The sequence below is a fragment of the Tupaia chinensis genome, unplaced genomic scaffold (genome assembly GCF_000334495.1).
Source record: "Tupaia chinensis unplaced genomic scaffold, TupChi_1.0 Scaffold139952_1, whole genome shotgun sequence".
In the NCBI taxonomy this organism is placed as follows: Eukaryota; Metazoa; Chordata; class Mammalia; order Scandentia; family Tupaiidae; genus Tupaia; species Tupaia belangeri.
In genome coordinates, this window is record NW_006199830.1 from 1,333,073 (window position 1) to 1,351,404 (window position 18,332).

At 37.1% G+C, this 18,332-nt stretch overlaps 1 protein-coding gene and 1 pseudogene across 4 annotated transcripts in view; both read right to left on the minus strand.

Annotated features, from left to right (window-relative positions):
• The window catches only part of LOC106736428 (heterogeneous nuclear ribonucleoprotein A1 pseudogene), a 1,105-nt pseudogene extending 296 nt beyond the window's left edge, over window positions 1-809 (minus strand).
• The window catches only part of KIAA1328 (KIAA1328 ortholog), a 283,315-nt gene that overhangs the window by 37,162 nt on the left and 227,821 nt on the right, over window positions 1-18,332 (minus strand). For all 4 annotated transcript variants that reach the window (XM_027765941.1, XM_027765940.1, XM_027765939.1 and 1 more), the window contains one exon: window positions 10,938-11,046. In XM_027765941.1, the coding sequence (XP_027621742.1) occupies window positions 10,938-11,046 (109 nt within the window). The remainder of the gene's footprint in view (window positions 1-10,937; window positions 11,047-18,332) is intronic.

Genomic DNA, 18,332 nt, shown 5'->3' on the forward strand with positions numbered 1-18,332 from the left:
ACCCTGTCCACCACTTCCATAGCCTCTGCTTCCTCCAGAGTAACCAGGGACACTTTCTCTATAACCACCATCATTACCAAATCCATTATAGCCATCCCCACTTCCACCATATCTGCCACCACCATGGCTGCCACCAAAGCCACCATGACCACTGAAGTTTCCTCCATGACCAAAGTTATCATTACCACCAAAACCACTTCCTCGACCACCACTGAAGTTTCCACTTCGACCTCTAGGGCTGGAGGAAGCAGTAGCCATTTCTTGTTTGGACAGGGCTTTCCTCACTTCACATTTGTGGCCATTCACAGTATGGTGTTTCTGAATGACAATCTTATCCACAGAGTAATGACCATCAAAGGTTACAAAAGCAAAGCCCCTCTTCTTGCCACTGCCTCGGTCAGTCATAATTTCAATCACTTCAATTTTACCATATTGTTCAAAATAATCTCTTAGGTGATGTTCTTCAGTGTCTTCTTTAATGCCACCAACCAATATCTTTTTCACGGTTAAGGGGGCACCCGGTCTTTGAGAATCTTCTCTTGAGACAACCCTCTTTGGTTCCACAACTCTTCCATCCACCTTGTGTGGCCTTGCCTTCATGGCTGCATCCACCTCCTCCACAGTGGCCTACGTGACAAACCCAAAGCCCCTGGAGCGCTCAGTGTTTGGATCTCGCATTACCACGCAGTCTGTGAGCGTTCCCCATTTTGCTCAAAATGGCTCCTCAGGCTCTCATCCGTTGTTTCAAAGCTCAACCCTCTGATAAAGAGTTTCCGCAGCTGTTCCAGCTCTTTGGGAGACTCTGACATGACGGCAGTGGAAAGAGAGAATTCAATGATGCTTCCCTGGCAGCATCCATGGCAGAAAGCAATTTGTAGGTCTTTGAGAAATCTCCATACTGTTCACAGTGGCTGTACTAATTTACATTCCCAACAGTGCAAAAGAGTTCTCTTTTCTCCACAGCCCTGCCAGCACTTATCATTCTTTATTTTTTAAATCTTCACCATTCTGACTGGGGTTAGGTGGTATCTCATTGTGCTTTTGATTTGCATCTCCCTTATGATAAGAAATGTTGAGTATTTTTTCATATGGTTTTTGGCTGTACATTTTTTTTTTTTTGAGAGGTTTTTGCTATAGAGCTGTGTGCTCGCCAGAAAGTCAGAGACAGAGAGACAGAAAGCGAAAAATCACCCCCCAGGGGGGATGGTCACGCCGCAATCCCTTTTCCTCCATTCTCCCCTCAGGATCTTGGGCACGCACGCACATGCGCCCGGCGTGAGTTTAAATCACCAGGTCCAGGAACCGTGGTTGACTATATGGGAGTCCAGCAACATAGTCATTATGCCAACTGCTGGCCCCTGTACATCTTTCTTAGAGAGTTGTCTGTTCAGCTCATTTGCCCATCTTTTAATTGGATGAGCTGCTTGAGTTCCTTTTATATTCTGGTTATCAGTCCCTTATCTGAGGCATCGTCTACAAATATATTCTCCAATTCTGAGGGATGTTGATTCACTCTAATTATTGTTTCTTTTTTGGTTTCAATTCTTAGCCCCACTAAACAGTCCTGATATAATGGTGCATGTGTGTAGTTCTAGGTAGCTAGGAGCCTGGGGCAAGAGGACTGTAACACAGACAGACCTTGTCTAATATCTCTTTCCTCCTGTCTCTTTTTGTCTTTCCCTCTTTTTTTTCTCTTTCTTAAATAAAAAAAACTTTAAAAGAAATTAAACACTTTCAGAATCTTTATAAAGGGCTAATTATGAGGATGAAATTCATTATTATTAACTTCAGTGAGGTATTGAGTGACCCTAGAAATAGATGCCTTAGGAACATAAAATCTTAAAATTAAATCTTAACCCTATCATCCAGCCAAGAATTTTACTCCATTTAGAAGAAAAACAAATGGAAGGGGCATCACAAGACATTAGAAAAATCTGCCAACATTGCATAAAGAAAACCTTGGAATGCACGGTTATTTCTGTTTGCTTCTAAGCTACTTCTCTGCAGAGACACTGTCACTCAGGATATTTGCCACAGGGGCTGGTGTCATCCACACACACAGTTCAAGATGCCTGAACAAGTCTTATTTCCCAGAGCACAGAGAAGAAAGCTAACACTGAGTGCCTGATATGGCCAAGTATCAAGGTAAAGGCTTTGCATACTTAGTCACATTTAATCCTCTGAGCAAATTTATAATGCAGTAACTAATATTCTTTTTTAAAAATTTATTTATTTTCCATTCATTCACTATATATCATTGCAGCATACAAAATGAGTTTTACCATCCAGAATACACTGTATATTGGCTCAAAGATTTTTTCATACATGTTATCTTCAACAAATAATTTTCCAATTCTTGTTTCTTATATATTTTGTTTCTTTTCCTCCTGACTTCCTCCCTCTCACCCGCTGCCATTTCTTACTCTCCTCCCACATAGTTACTAATATTCTTATTTTGATATGAAGAACTGGGCTTAGAGAGGTAAAGAAATAGGCATGGATATATGAGGGTCAATATGAACACACACACACACACACACACACACACACACACACACACTCAGTCGCTCACCTCTGAAATGAACCCAAATTTATCTCTAACCTTTTGTTAGAGAACACACATACAGCTTGGAATCACAGAGTAAGGTCCAAGTCCTAGCTCTGTTCCTTATTGCCTAAGTGATCTTAGGAAGTTCCGATGACAACTACTGTTTATGGAGCACTTAACCACATACCAGACTGTGTTAAGTACTTTATATAAACTATCTTGCTTAATCATCATGGTGTGTCTATGAGGGAGATATGATGATTCCCATTTTATAGATTAAATTAAATTATTTGCTCAAAACCACATAGCTAGCGTTTAAACCTAGGCCTATAAACCCAGGTGCTATAATTACACCTAGGATCTTATTTTTTTCTATAATTGCCTCTTGGAGCTTTATTTTCTTGTGACTGTAAGGATTACGTTAGGTAACATATATAAAATAATTTTTATAAACGTATTAAAGTACCTAATACAGTATGAGACATTCAACAAATGTTTCTTGAAGTTAAGGGAATTTGATGACCTTGGATCAAATGAACAGCTCTGCAACAGCAGTTCATGAGGCTAAAACCTGTGAAATGATAGCAGAAACTGGCAATACTGAACAGATGTCACTAATCATAGCAGTTTTCAGAGTTCAGTACCCTGGAGATGACACACCAAGGAAACATAATCCTTACCTATTGCTGGGTTGACAAAGAAGATATTTATGTCCTATGTGCCAAGGGTAATCTTAGGGTTTTTGCAACTACTTGGAACTACTGAGTATAAAATCATAAAATGGGTTGGCTTCCTACCAATGCATTCCTTTGTTTTCTTTTCAAACATTGTTTTTTAAATTATGCAACTAGATCATATGAATACAGAAAAGCATGAAAATAAAATACCTTATGTAATCTCTTAACCCAGAATTCAGGCCTTTATAAAGATTTCCTAAAGCCAAAGACTAGAATTCTAACTAGGTGGCTAGTAAATATAAACTGACATAACATATTTTTCCAAGTATATTCTTCCTAGTATAAGAATGTCTCGACATGCTTCTCATACTAAATTCACTGTTTGGAATTATGTTACATCTCTAGTATATCCACTTAGCGTATTTGTTTCTGTTTTCCTAAGTTACACACTCTATATACCAGTGTGTGTAAGAGGAATATATGATTATATTAATAAGTTTTACCAGTGGGAATTACAGTATCAATTCAACATCACTGCTTAACTAAAAACAGTATCTTTTCATCAAACACAGAAGAATTTCCATGCTTTCATCTGTGCTTGGTGACAAGTAGCTACTGGCAGGGAATTCCAAGGTATCAACCCAGCTGAATGAAAACCCTTTGAATGGCTGGGCTTTTTAGCTTTCCTGTTAAACATGGAAGACTGGAATATTTATAACTTTGTATTTTACATATTCAACACATTCTCTTCTAAATTAAAATTCTTTTCTAAAAAACTCTTTTCAGATTATTTTAACTGTCATCAATTTATGTGCAAGATTTCATTAGGTTTTGTTTTTGTTAAATACAATATACAGTAGTGTCTCCCCCCCAACTCCCACAACCTGTGATTTCACCTTCTATGGTTTCAATTACCCGTGGTCCAAAAATTACAGTAAAATGAAATATTTTGAAAGAGAAAACACATTCACATAACTTTCATTACAGTATATTATTTTAATTGATCTATTTTATTATTATTGTTCTTAATTTCCTATTGTGCCTAATTTATAAGTTAAGCTTTATCATGGGTATGTGTGTTTAGGAAAAAACACATTATATATATAGAGTATGGTGCTATCAGTGGTTTTGGACATCTATTGGGGGTCTTGAAACATATCTCCTGAAGATAAGGAGGGACCACTGTACTCAAAATGGAAAAGTGATAGTGAAGTCTACTTTGCATGTAGTATGTATACTGTTACTCTGAGAGCAGATAAAGCTAAAATGATAGTTCTCACCCCTGTGATGAAAATTTTAGGAAATCATTTTGAAAAATGTGAGAAGACATTCTACCTAATATTTTTAAAACTCTGCTTTAATAGTCATTAAAATGTTTTTACAATAATGTGTAATTTGTATGAATATATAATATAGATGGATATATCTGTTATGTGCTCAACACAATACTTGATCCATAACAGGCATTTAATGAATAATAAATGTATAGGTGAGAAAAAAGTCTGGTTAAAAAAGAGACTGTGTTATGCTTAGGCTTCTGGGAACAAACACAAGTAAGTGTTGCTATTGTGCATAACTGAACCACAGTACTCCACTTTTCTATTATGACTACGTTCTTTCTATAAAGTTACAAAAACAAATTTCAATACTTAAGCTAAGTTTATCTGATTCTTATCCTAAACCAGAATTTTATCAGCTCTGGGCCGGTAGGTGGCATGGTGATTAAAGACGCTGGACTCCCTCATGGCCAACCATGGTTTGAGTTCCGGACCTGACAGCTTGCTTTCTCTCTCTCACTGTCTCTCTCTCTCTCTCACTCACTCTGTCTCTCCCTGGTTAAATTAAAATAAGTAAATAAAGTTTAATAAAATAATTCCTTAAAAAAAAAAGAATTTTATCAGCTCAGTGCCTGTACTTCAGAACGAAATTCAGGTTTCAGATGGTGTGGAAAAATGGCGGAAAAAAACAACCCTGAGACATGGGATCAGAAAAGCTGCATTCAAGTCTTCTTCTTTGCCTCCTTACTATGTGGACTTGGCCAGTTACTCAGTCTCAGTTCTCATTTTTTCATATAAAATGAAATACTACTACTACTTGCATACAGGGTTTTGGTATAATTTAAGTGAAATAATGAATATTAAAAGCATCCTGGCTGTGCACAGTGGGTATGCACGTATAACCTGAACTACTCGGGAAGCTAAAGCAAGAGGGTCATGAGTTCAAGGTCAGCCTGGTCAACACAGCAAGATCCTGTCTCTAAAAAACAAACAAACAAATAAACAAAAGCATTCTAAAGTACTATGAGATGTTAACAAGTAACTATAACATTCAGTTTTATATTTTTGTTGCTAGTATAATAAAGATATATTTCTTATGTAGGTTTTGAATCCCCTGGCAGCTGTCAATCTAGAATTTTGTTGCTAAAATAAAATAGCTCACTGTTACAACTGGAAGGGTGCATTCATACGATTTTCTCTTCTTGTCAATGGAAATGGTTACTGGCAATGTGATGCTGGAAACTAAACAGTACCAAACCACCCAGAGGCTAAAGCCACGGTTTATAATCCACAGAGAACAAAGAGGGGCAAATGCAGAAACGTTTGTTCCCTTTCATAGCACAGCAAAGAACCAAAACACCATCAGTTATTCTAGTCCCTTAAAAGCTATGGCATCATATTTGGAGCTGAAAATAACTGAATTTTCATGTCAAGTTACTTATGGTAAAAATAAAGATAAATAAATACTGTCTTCAAGACAGAGAGAATAATCCCTTCCAGTCTGGGTTTGGTTGAGTGTGGTTTGGGGTTCTCAAAACTTTTAAGCCTGGTCCCTGGATCTTAGCCTTACGGGCAAAGGTCCTTACAAGACATCTTTTAGTCAGCTGTGTGCCAACAGTTGCCTCAGAAGCACAGCTGTGCACAGGTGACTACCATGGAAAGTTGAGCAAGACGTAAATGTGCAATAATGTTGGGGAACATATTAAGCATATGGTTTGACAGCAAAAGACAAAAGTTCTTAAGTCCCTTCTAGAAAAAAACAAGCTCCACAAAATCGATCCCACCTCAACAATTCAAAAAGAAACAAACTAAAAGAAAAGAAAACCTTCAAAACCAAAAACTTACTGGAAAAAAGAAAGAAAAATCTAGAGAGGCAAATACTTCTACTTCCTAGAAATAGGCTAAAACTCATTCTGGTTCTAAAAATTCACTAGCAGGGCATGTCTGGGTGAGATTTGCCTCTCTGCTCATATTTCACACACAAAAAGAAGGTGGTGGGGAGCAGCAGCAACTCTTACGTATCACAAAACAGAGAACTAGTAACCTTTTACTTCAGGGACTGAGAATTTAATCTTTCCACTGTACCCCTGCTGTTTGTCTCAGTTTTCAGTCTGGAGCAATCATCATTGCACTGCCGTATGAATGAAAAATAGAAGCTCAACCAGTGTTTAAAACTGGTTTAAAACCAGTGACAAAACTTCTGTTGCAATGAACAATCCCAGAAGATCCTATCCTTATTTTAATATAAAATGAATCAGATCTACATATCTAAACAGAAAAAGACACCAACATATAAAGGATATACAGCTGTAATAGACCTTTTTTTCCGCCAGTCAAATTTCAGATCAGACTTGACTATCCAAAGTTACATTAATGCAAATATCTGCCTGTTGCAAGTATACTTTTTGATTAAATTGGCATACATCAAGTACAATTAGAAAGGTTATTTATAACGAAGAAATACATAATTCTGCATCTTAATGGGGATGACAATTACAGTTGATGGTTGCTAATTAACATTACTTCTTTTGCTCTGGGTGCTAGATACATCCTGTGTGATCTTTATTGTTGGCAATGGACACATCTAATTCTGGAAGGCACGAAATGGTTAATTACCAGAAACATTTGTGCTCATAACATATTCATTTGAGAAGCAAATGGTAACCTACTCAGCTCTGGCTTCACACTGGAGAACAGAGGATCAAGTAGAATTGATAAATTGATTCCATCTCATGGAAGGAAAGGTATTTATTCAACTTTCTTTCAGAGCCAAGGTTGACCTACCCACTAGGTATTCAGAATGGCAAAGAGAAAAGCCCCTCCAGAACTCTCTTGTGAAATGGTCTGTGTGGTGTTGTCTGTCCTGTTCCAGCCAAGCTGAAATGAATGGCACCAGTTCAATGCCATCGCCGTCTTGTACTGAGGTGGCCACTGGGCTTATTTCCTCAGACAGCTCAGGGCTGTGTGATCAGTGCTGGAAGCCAAGAGAAGTGGAGAGAAAGAAGCACTGCAGCTCTCAGCACAGAAAACTCTTTGCTTGTGCTGTAAATTACATATTTATTTTGTTAGCATGAGATAGATGAATATTTCTACATACAAAGGTGCCCAGCTAAAATCAGGATAAGTGATATTAATGTCTTATGGTCAGTATTATTGAACCTCGAAAGCAATAAACTTTATGAGTCGATAAATATTACATTTGCAACATAGTTAACATTCCTTTACTGTCTCTAGCACTTATTACACATTGTAACTGCAAGTCTACAATACATTATTCATATTTGGGGTGTCACCAAGTGATGGATTGCTGTAGGAGAGGCTGTCCTTTAAATAAATCAACAAATAAAAATGCAAATGTTAACATTTTAAGCCACAACTTTTCCCATCTTGAATGGGGAATAAAAATTTCACATTATATTGACAGCCAACAGAGAGAACAATTAACAAACTACACTGTGAATGAGGAAGATAATTTTGCCACACCTGATTTTTTCACCTGCCCATGGGCCAATATGAGAGTCTTCTAGGTGTTTTCAGAGAACAAAGGAGAGACTGTTTCCTACTGGCATCTGTCTCTCTTATTCTTCAAATTTGGGGTGCACAGGAAAAGGAAAGGTTTTATTGCTGTTCTCTTCAGTATTTTCAAAGGTGTGTTAAGATGAAGAAAAATAGGCTTTTTTCTGCATTTAGTGTTTGCACGTGACCGAAAAATAGTGTATAAAAAAATGCCTTTTCTACACTTTGAAAGAAAAAAAAATTCTAATAATCCTGATTCTGAAGTTTGAAAAGCAACCACTGTGCCTTCCTGGTAACTGATTTTCATAGAACTGAATCTGTTTTTCAACTCTGCACTTTGTATAATAGACGTATACTATGCCATCATGCACTTCTAAGGATAAAATCTGGTGTGTTACACATTGTTTTATTTAGCAAAATGCTCAGTATTTCAGAAGCTTCTTAAAGTCTCTATATAGCTGACCTACAGTATTCAAGATCCATGAATATGACTGTTCACAGAAATTTTAACCTGGGTCTGTAAAACTGTACAACATTGATATGGTTCATTCAGAAATTGTGTGCAGAGGATGTTTTATAAGGCCCTTATTGGGGAAACATTCTATACTTCTTTTTCATGCTTCTGTGTAAACTGAAATGCAACCATCAAAGCCACACTAATGTGGTATTTAAGATCTCATTTTAATCTTCAACAATAGGAAAATTCACTAAGATTGAAGATGCAGATCTTTTTCTAACTCCTCTAAACAAATCCCTCAAGGTAAGTTAGGGCTTAGGCCTGGTTTGCAACACAAGCTTTTAGTCTTTATGTTAAGTGGTCCAAAGAGGAAGTCTCATCAACATTTCAGAACCACAACTCATTGTGGGACTTAGGCAAAATACACACACACACACACACACACACACACACACACACACTTATTTATTTAATTTATTATTACTTTTTAAAGGAGAAATAGAGAAAGAATGTTGTAAGCTGGTTAAATTCTCTGTGTACTGTGGTTAGATTCCAAAATAGGGAGGCTGTCACTGTCAACTACTATTGGGTTTTAAGGAAATCTCTGATGTATCTTTGCATAGAAAAATGCATTATGACTTTCCGGATGACCTATTACAACAGATTATGAGCTGTGGGTCAAAAATGTTGTCTCTCCCTCTTATTAGCTATGTGAGTTTAGACAAGTCACTCAACTTCGTTGAGCCTTAGTTTCCTAATCTTTAAAATGGAAATGACAGTACCACTCATAAGACTGTAAAGATCAAATCAGATAATGCAATATAAAGGGCTTGGCATGGTGCTGGGCATATACAGATAATTAACAGATGGTGGCCAGTATTATTATCTTCTGTGTTAGAGTCATTTCTCAACATTGCTTTAAGGTCTTTAGTGTTCTAGCTCCAAAATAAGGCACAATGATGAGTCACCACACAATGAACACTTGCTCTTGAGGATGCCTAAGCTTGGTTTCCGTGGGACAGTATTTCTATAGGCAGAGGGTCAGAATACAGCTTTTCAGAGGAGAGGAGATAATGCTTCTCTCCCTTTTGAAATGACCTCACACCCCAAAAATAAATTTTAGAGTATATCTTTAAAATCTTCAGACTTAAGACCAACAACTTGGTCATTTCTACTTTGCAAAAGCAATGGACTTTGAATCAACTACAAATTAAGTCTTAAAATCTAAATTTATTTGATCTGATGTTAGAAATTTAAGTGCTCAAAACCTGTCATATCATTGGGACCAGCAGTTAACGTAATGGCTATGCCGCTGGACTCCCACGTAGTCGACCGCGGTTCGCGTCCTGGACCTGGTGGCTTAAACTCATGCCGGGCACGTGTGCGTGCGTGCCCAAGATCCTGAGGGGAGAACGGAGAAGAAGGGATTGCGGCGTGACCATCCCCCCTGGGGGGTGATTTCTCGCTTTCTGTCTCTCTGTCTCTTTCTGTATGGTGAGCGCATGCGCCCTATAGCAAAAACTTCTAAAAAAACAAAAAAACAAACAAACAAAAACCCTGTCATATCACCAAACAAACAATAAACCAAGCCCTTTGATATTTATATACTCAGCCTTAAATGTACAGATGTACAGTATGAGAGTTGGCTCATTAAGTATGAGAATTGAGAATTCTTTTTTTGAGAGAGGTTTTTTTGTTTGTTTGTTTGTTTTTTGCTATAAGGTGCGTATTCTTGACAGAGAGACAGAGAGACAAAAAAGTAAGAAATTACTCCCAAGGGGAGATTGGCTATGCTGCAATCCGTTTTCCTCCATTTTCCCCTTGGGATTTTGGGCATGGATGCAAAAGCGTGTGGTGTGACTTTCAAGCCACCTGGTCCAGGACTTAAAACTGGGGTCGGCCAGGTGGGAATCTCGTGCCTCAACCACTATGCCACCTGCTGGCCCCAAATATGAGAAAGTAAAAAAATATGTATTTCTTTCTCTGATTCCAGAAAAGCTAATAAAATGGTTAACTCTTCAAATGTCTCTGGTATAAAGAAAAGTTAGTATTACTTTAACTAGTATAAAAGCCCCTATAATTTTCAACGTCAATTAATTCAGTTAGTTATAGTCCATATGTATAACCATTCTGTGATAAATTGGGAAGGACTTGCTGTTATGCAGATTTTCTGATGAAGGACAGAATTAGCTTTGTGTTTCTATGGAAGTCCTTGACAATCTACAGGACCAATTAAGAAAGTGAATCCTTGACAATCTACAGGACCAGTTAAGAAAGTGAATGTATAAAGAAAAGGACTCCATGTGGTTTAAGCTAACCAAATCTAGATGCTTCAAAATAAGGACCTCACTACTCAGCAAGAGTCACTAAGAATTGTTAAGATTTTTTTCATTATTTATTAAATAAACCATTAAAAAAAATGTTCTCATATGGAGATGCTAAACCAAGAATCTGCAGCTTACCGGGAGGCACTGTGTTGGAACGATGATGAGGCGGTAGTTACAGGCTCCTTTTGCTTTTCTGTTGGCATGGGAGATGTTGACGCATCTTTTCTAACTTCTGTTGTTGTCCCTGTATGAATGATAAAGGAAATAATCTAGCATTCAACAAAAGGAAATGGAAAACTCCATCCTGAGTAATATATTAGACATCATAGGGATACCCAAGCTTCAAAGAAGGCCATTTATGCTCCCCAACTCACCTGAAATGGAACCATGGCAAATGGAGAAAACTCAGTGAATTGTTTTGGTTTTTATAAACAACAGAGATACACAATGCCTTATGTCAAAAAAGTATATTTGTGCAATAACTGAATAGAGATTTTGTTTTTAACCCAATTGCCTACCATGTTCCTGCTGCTCTGGGTTTACCTTAAAAATGCCTGAGAAGGTAGATTGCTTTGCTTCTTTTGAATATCATTAACAAAGGATCTTTTTTTTCTCTTTAATAGAATTGACAATCCCAGTATGTTTTACTTCATATTGGTTCTCAAAAAATCTTTCGAGGTAGACACGAGTTTCCACGTTGGACCAAAATATATTACATGGAAGAGATGCTCAACTAATTATTCATTTCAGGATGCAGACAAGTTTCTAAGCAATAGTTTATCTTCCCAAAGTACTGGATGATTTGGCCTTTGCTCTTTTTTTTTCCTTTTTAAAGTGATTTTCCAGAGGGCGTGAATATTTGTGCACATGCACGAGAGAAAAATAAGAGAAACGATTGCATGCCCAAAGGCGATCCTTACATTCCTGGCATATTTCTCAAGCTGCCAAGTCCAGGACTGAAACTGCGCAGCCAGCCATATAGAATCCTGCTGTGTTAACCACCAGGCCATGGGTTGTTGGTCCTGGTAGTCGTTCCTTTCTAACAAGCAATACTTAACAAGTTACTTTTCTTTTTCATGATGCTACATTAAAAAGTGGTGTAAATAAAAAGACTTTTTGTTTTGTTTTGTCTTTGTTATATGTGAATTTATTTATTTATTTTTAGTTTATCCATTTATTTCTTCTGAGAGCGAGAAAGTGGGAGGAGGGAGAGAGAGAGAGAGAGTATCCTGAACAGGATCCTCATTCTATGATTGATTCCCAGTCTCAGCTGGCCCAAATCACAGTCACGTGCACCTGTCTGAGGTGCTCAGGGAAGTCCTGAGCCAAACCCCAGATATTTTCCATGTGAGTCCAGCTGTGTAACCATTGTGACACAGCCTGGCCCCATCATGTTCTATTTGCTATTATAGTTATTACTTATTTTTATTTTATAAGCAATAAAAATTATGTCTTTATCTTGGAAGACTACAGGACTCTCATTTACAATTTTCTTCTGGCTCCTGGAAAACTTGTCCTGATGCTAGAGAAGTTTATTTGGGGCTGAGAAAATATGGGGCACAGATAGTGATATTTTCTTGGGAGACTGGAAACTCTATGTATGGGAGGCCTGAGTTTAGTTCCTGGGTCAAGTTGAACAAATTGGGTATGACTGTATGAATCTGTAGTTCTGGCTTATTGGGAGGCTGGGGTAGAAGGATGACAGGACAGAACCTTTCAAAAATACATATCTTTGTTTTTCTGTTTCTTCTTTTTTATAAAATATTTACCAAAGTATGATCTTCTTACCAAATTTAAAAATCTTTTATTTTCTTTATTTATTAATGATAGATCAGGTATGCACACCTGAGAGTGAGAGAAAGAGAGCAAGAAAGAAAAATGAACCTTCCACAGGGTCTGGTTGTGCCGCCATTCCCTTCCTCCAGCTCTCCATCTTTCAAATCTTGAACACTGGAGCATGTGCCCAACATGTTTTAGGCTGATGAGGTCAGGGAACAGAAGCAGCAGCAACAGAGGAAGAGTGATATTTGGGAAGATCCATTTTTTTTTTTCCTTTTAGGAAAGGGTGAGTATTCAAATAACACAAAGATGGGCCAGCCCATAGCATGATGGGAGGCTGGATTCCACACAGCCAGCTGGGCAGTATGAGTCCATGGACCCAGAAGCTTGAGAAACACCTCCTGAAAGGAGGGAGAAATGGAAGAGGGGATTAAGGGATTGTGGTGTTACCATTCCCCATGGAGGGCACTTTCTCACTTTTTCAAGTTCTCTCTCTCTCTTTCCTGTCTCTGACAAGTGGATGCACTCTTTGCAAAATTGGGAAAAAAAAAAAAAAGAGTAGGTCCTCTTAAAAACAAAAAACAAGTAACACAAAGATAAGATACTTGGAGTGTTGGAAATGTCAGATCTTTAAATACCAAGGCTAGAGAATGGCAATAGCTTAAGTATGACCAAAGAAATCAGGTTTAGAGAAGGCCAGAGTCTTATATCTGTATAGATCAGCATCAAAATGCTCAGTATTATCCTTGATATTAAAAAATCTATACTTTTGAAATCAACTGCTCTCTATGATTCAGATAAAAGACCAGCTACCTAAATGCACAATTCAGTTCTCTTTGCATACACAAACCTGTGGGACCCTGAACCCAAATCAGCATATAACCACAGAAAACCTAAACTCCATCAGTCCATTGAGCACATTCAGTCAGTGAACATCTACTGAGGACCTAACGATGGACAAGGCCAGTTCCAAGATTCAGCCGAGACTTCCCTTAGGGAGGGAAGGGAGGAGTGAGAGTAAGGAAATGAGACACTTTTCACAATCTTGAAAAGAAACATAGGTAATCAAGACAGTAAAAGTTAATAATAATGGTTACCACATATAGTATGCTTCTATGTACCAAAGTGTTCTAATCCTCTTCCCCCTTCTTTTAAATGGCATTATATAGATATAGTTTGAATACCATAGAATTTATCCATTTTAACTGTCATTTGACAAATATTAAGTTCATATACCATGAAAGCATGGCCACAAACTAGTTGATTATTTTTTTTCTCAAAGTACTTACATATTTACTTTTACAATACAATTTTAGAGTATTTCATTGCTCAGAAAGTTTCCTCACGCCCATTTGCTCCCTGCCTGGGTCTGCTTCTATCCCCCTCTGGAATGATTTTTAGAAATTATTTTTAGAAATTATTTTTTCCCCATAAAACCTCTTTGTGATAGATACTATTTTTTCAAATTCACAGATAAGGAAGATAAACCACAGGGGACTTACATGACCTGCCTAAGGTAACAAAGCTAGTTGGTAAAGCAGCTAGGATGTGTGACCAGACAGTCCAACTGGAGAGTGTTCATCATTCATCATTATACTATACTGCTGTAATAAGCAATATGAAAAGTGTGAGGAATCAGGAAGTAGGGAGAGATCACACCTGGCTATCAGATTAAGGAAGATTTGATGCAGGAGCTGAAATTTTGATTAGGAAGGAATGAGGATCATGAAGTTTGAGGCAGAGAGATTTATATTAGCAAAGCATTAAATTAAAAACCTCAAGGATATATATTTAATTTATTCAGGAAATATTTATTGAACAGCACTATGTCCTTGTACCTTGCTAATCACTTTAAATCACATTACATGCATTATCTCATTAATCCTTACGACACTCTTTAATTTACATTGTTGTCCTCATTTTATAGATAAGTAAGCGGAAACTGAACAGGTCAAGTTGCATGTCCAAGATTGCACTGCTAGTATGAGAAAAGCTGAGTTTTGAGTGCAATCAAGGTCTCTTTGACTGATCCTACTGCAAATGCATAACCATTATGTTAGATGGCCTCAAAAATAAAACAAAACATTGAAAACAATCAAAAACCAAACTTGTCTTTGGAGAGATTAACCTTGTGGTAGAATTCAGGATCAAGTGAAACAGAATGGAGGCAAGTAAGGCAGTTCACTACTAATAGAACTGTAGACTCCTAGGTGACATGAGAGGAAATTAAGATGGTCAGTTACGAGGAGAAACAACTGAAAAGGCTATGTGGGTGATGCTAAAGGGAAGAAGAAATGCCTGGTAATAAGAGAATATAAATATCTTTTTAGTCACTGTCACAGAAGACCTGAACATTAGACTTACTGTTGTGATACTTCTGTCAGATTTTGGTTGTGACAACTTTTTTTTTTTGAGAGATTTTTGCTATCGGGCATGTGCGCTTGCTGGAGAGAAAGAGACAAAGAGACAGAAAGTAAGAAATCATTCCCCACCCTGCCCAGGAGGGATGGCCATGCTGTGATCCCTTCTCCTCAGTTCTCTTCTTGGGATCCTGGGCATGCACACACATGTGCCTGGTGTGAGTTTTAAGTCGTCAGTTCTGGTTAACTACGGTCGACTAGGTAGGGGTCCAGTGATGTAACCATTATGCCATCTGCTGGTCCCCATGACAACTAACATTTTATGGGGACAATTTAAAAAAGGACTTTTAACAGAGGGTTCAGGAACTTTTACTATCCATGGATCTACTTCAGGAATGTGTGAATCCCACATGGTTGTAGGCACAACAATATGTATATGTATATGCTTATTTGTTTTTCTGGGGAAAGGGATGACAGCATTCATCCAATTCTGAAAGGGTATAGAACCCCTAAGAATGATTGTACTAAGGTATTAGTCAAATTTCTATGCATTTTTCTTAATTCTCTAAGCTTTGTTCCATATTAATTTTCAGAAAGCTGTATATTACCTTTTAATTATATTCATTTCTTTTTTCTATACTTTTGATTTAATAGTAAGTAAACCAACAATTATATATAATTATATATAATTATGAAACTATATATCCCTGTATATACACACACATATACAGACAATATCCACTTTTGAAAATAAAAGTGCTGATAAGAATATTATCATTTAGGTTGATCAATTTCATACATAAAAAAGTATGTTTATATATGTAATATATGTGAATGTTTGTATTACTGCACATACACACATACTTTTGCATATACACAATTGAATATACTGGATTATGTCCTAATTATATACAGCTGGGTCTATGCCTGTCTATTCATCAATCAGTATTTCATGATCAGATAACTTTTCCCGGCCCTCAATGTTTCAGAAAATTCTGTTTCTGGGCCTTTTCTTTATTTCACATTTTAAAAATAGCTGAGCTTGAGCCAGTAGTTGGCATAGTGGTTAAGACACTGGACTCCCACATGGCTGACCATGGTTCAAGTCCCGGACCTGGTGACTTGCTTTCACTCTTTCATCTCTCTGATGAATGCGTGTACCCTGTAGCAAATTAAAAAGTAATAATGATGATGATAAATAAAATAAATTTTTTAAAAATAGCTGAGCTATACTATAATGTTCAGCTTAGTTTACAGAAGAAAATATATATTACATATAATATTATAATCATATATATATATATATATATATATATTCTTTTTGAAACTCATTTTGCTCAGTATTATATCTGTGAGATTTATCTATGCTGATGATTTTGATACTACAGTTTGTTTTCTTGGTATATAGTATTTCATGGTATGTAATCTATGCTGCTATTATTAGATTTGAAATATTTCTGGTGTAAGGCTATTGTAAAGAATACTGCTCTCGGGGCCAGCAGGCAACATGGCTAAGTTGCTGGACTCCCACAGAGCTGACTGCGGTTTGAGTCTTGGACCTGGCAGCTTACTTTCTCACTTTCCCTCTCTCTCTATCTCTCTGGCGAGTATGTGTGCTTTATAGCAATTTTAAAAATAATAACAAAAATAAATAAAATAAATAATTCTTTTAAAAAAGAGAATATTGCTAGGGCAGAGGCTTTCAGGTGCTCTTTCTGAGTATGCAGTTAGGTTTTATTTCCCAATTCTCCTTGCAATTATGCATGTTTAGATGAAAAACCAGTGGGCATTACATGTGTCATGCTATGCCTATTGTATAAAACTTTCCCTGTGAACTCTTTCATATTTTTCTTGCTCCTTGATGACCTAACATGGCAGGGCCAACAAAAATTTACTGTAAGGGGCCAGAGAGTAAATATATTAGATTTTTTGGGACATACAGCTCACAACTATTCAACTCTGCTGTTATAGCATGAAAGCAGTTACAGACAATTCATAAACAAAGAGATGAAGCTGTGTCCCAATAAAACTTCATTTATAAAAACAAGCCCTGGGTCACATGTGGCCTGTGGACCAGTTTGTTGACTCCTGTGTTACTGCAATGCCCAAAAGTGACCTGGGAAGGCACATAAGATGGCAGAGACATCATTCTTCGGAGCAGAATTGCTAGCAGTTTGAACCTTCACTCTAGACTGTTACAAGAGAAAGAAATACACTTCTTGTGGTTTAAGCCATTGTTGATGGAAATAACCAAGGCTCCATGGAAAATAATTGAAACGGTTTATTTTATACATGAAATTGAGTGACCAGGCCTATGAAAACATAAAAGTATTTTCTGGGGTGTTTAGATGCAGTGCTTCTTTTTATTTAGTTCTGACAGCAAATGACACAGACAAAGCTGCAAATCAGCATAAGGAGTCCTAGTATTGGCTAGAACAAAAAGTTGGAAAATCTGGAAGCATGGGCTTGTAGGTTATAGATGGGTTTAGAAATTTAAGGGTTAGTAATTGGTCAAAAACACAAGCCTTTTTCTCCAAAAGGCTTAGAGTCAGCAAAAGAATGCTATATTTTATTTAAACAGAGATAAGAAAGCTTTACTGAGTATCATAAAATGTTATGTCAGGGACAGGAGGTAGGGAACATCCCATAATCAGTGGGCCAAGGCCAAGGCCATCTACTATGGCATGATTAATGTTTGTAGATGCTCCCCCAGGCCTTTTAGAAAGTGTCTCAAGAGTATGAAAAGTCATCAGAATTTTGTCCTCACCACTGATTATTTTTTCTGTCTCCTTGTTACCATAGCTCAGTCTACTCTAACTAAATACAGCTACTATGAACTTATTTGTAAGTGAATCATTGTGTGTATGAGATTCTAAGAACAGAATTGTCAGGTACACAGTATGGGTTCTTTATCTTTCATAAATAATGTCACATTGTTTTCCACTGTGGTGGTACAAATTGAACTCTGACCAGTAGACAGGCACTACTGGTCTTCTATTCTTGCCAATACATGGTGATATGGGTTTCTAACTTTTTCCAGTTTCATGTGCTTGCACTAGTATTTCATCACTTGTAACACTAATTTCCCTGATTATCAATGTTTATTGGTAACAATAAAATTGGACAAAATTGTTAAGTATAACCATATCATAACTTTTGAAGTTGACCACTAACTCTCCATCCAAACTATCTATACCTTAATTTGGAAGGAAGGCTATATTTTCAAGGATGTACCATTGTGTAACCACTATCCTCAGCATCCTTTCTCATTGAGAAGAGATTTTTTAAAAATTCCTAGCCACACTCCATGATTATTAAAAAATTATTTCTCAATTTACACTCACTTTCCTGGTAATCTCATGCAATCCCATGGCTTCATATGTTAGCTATA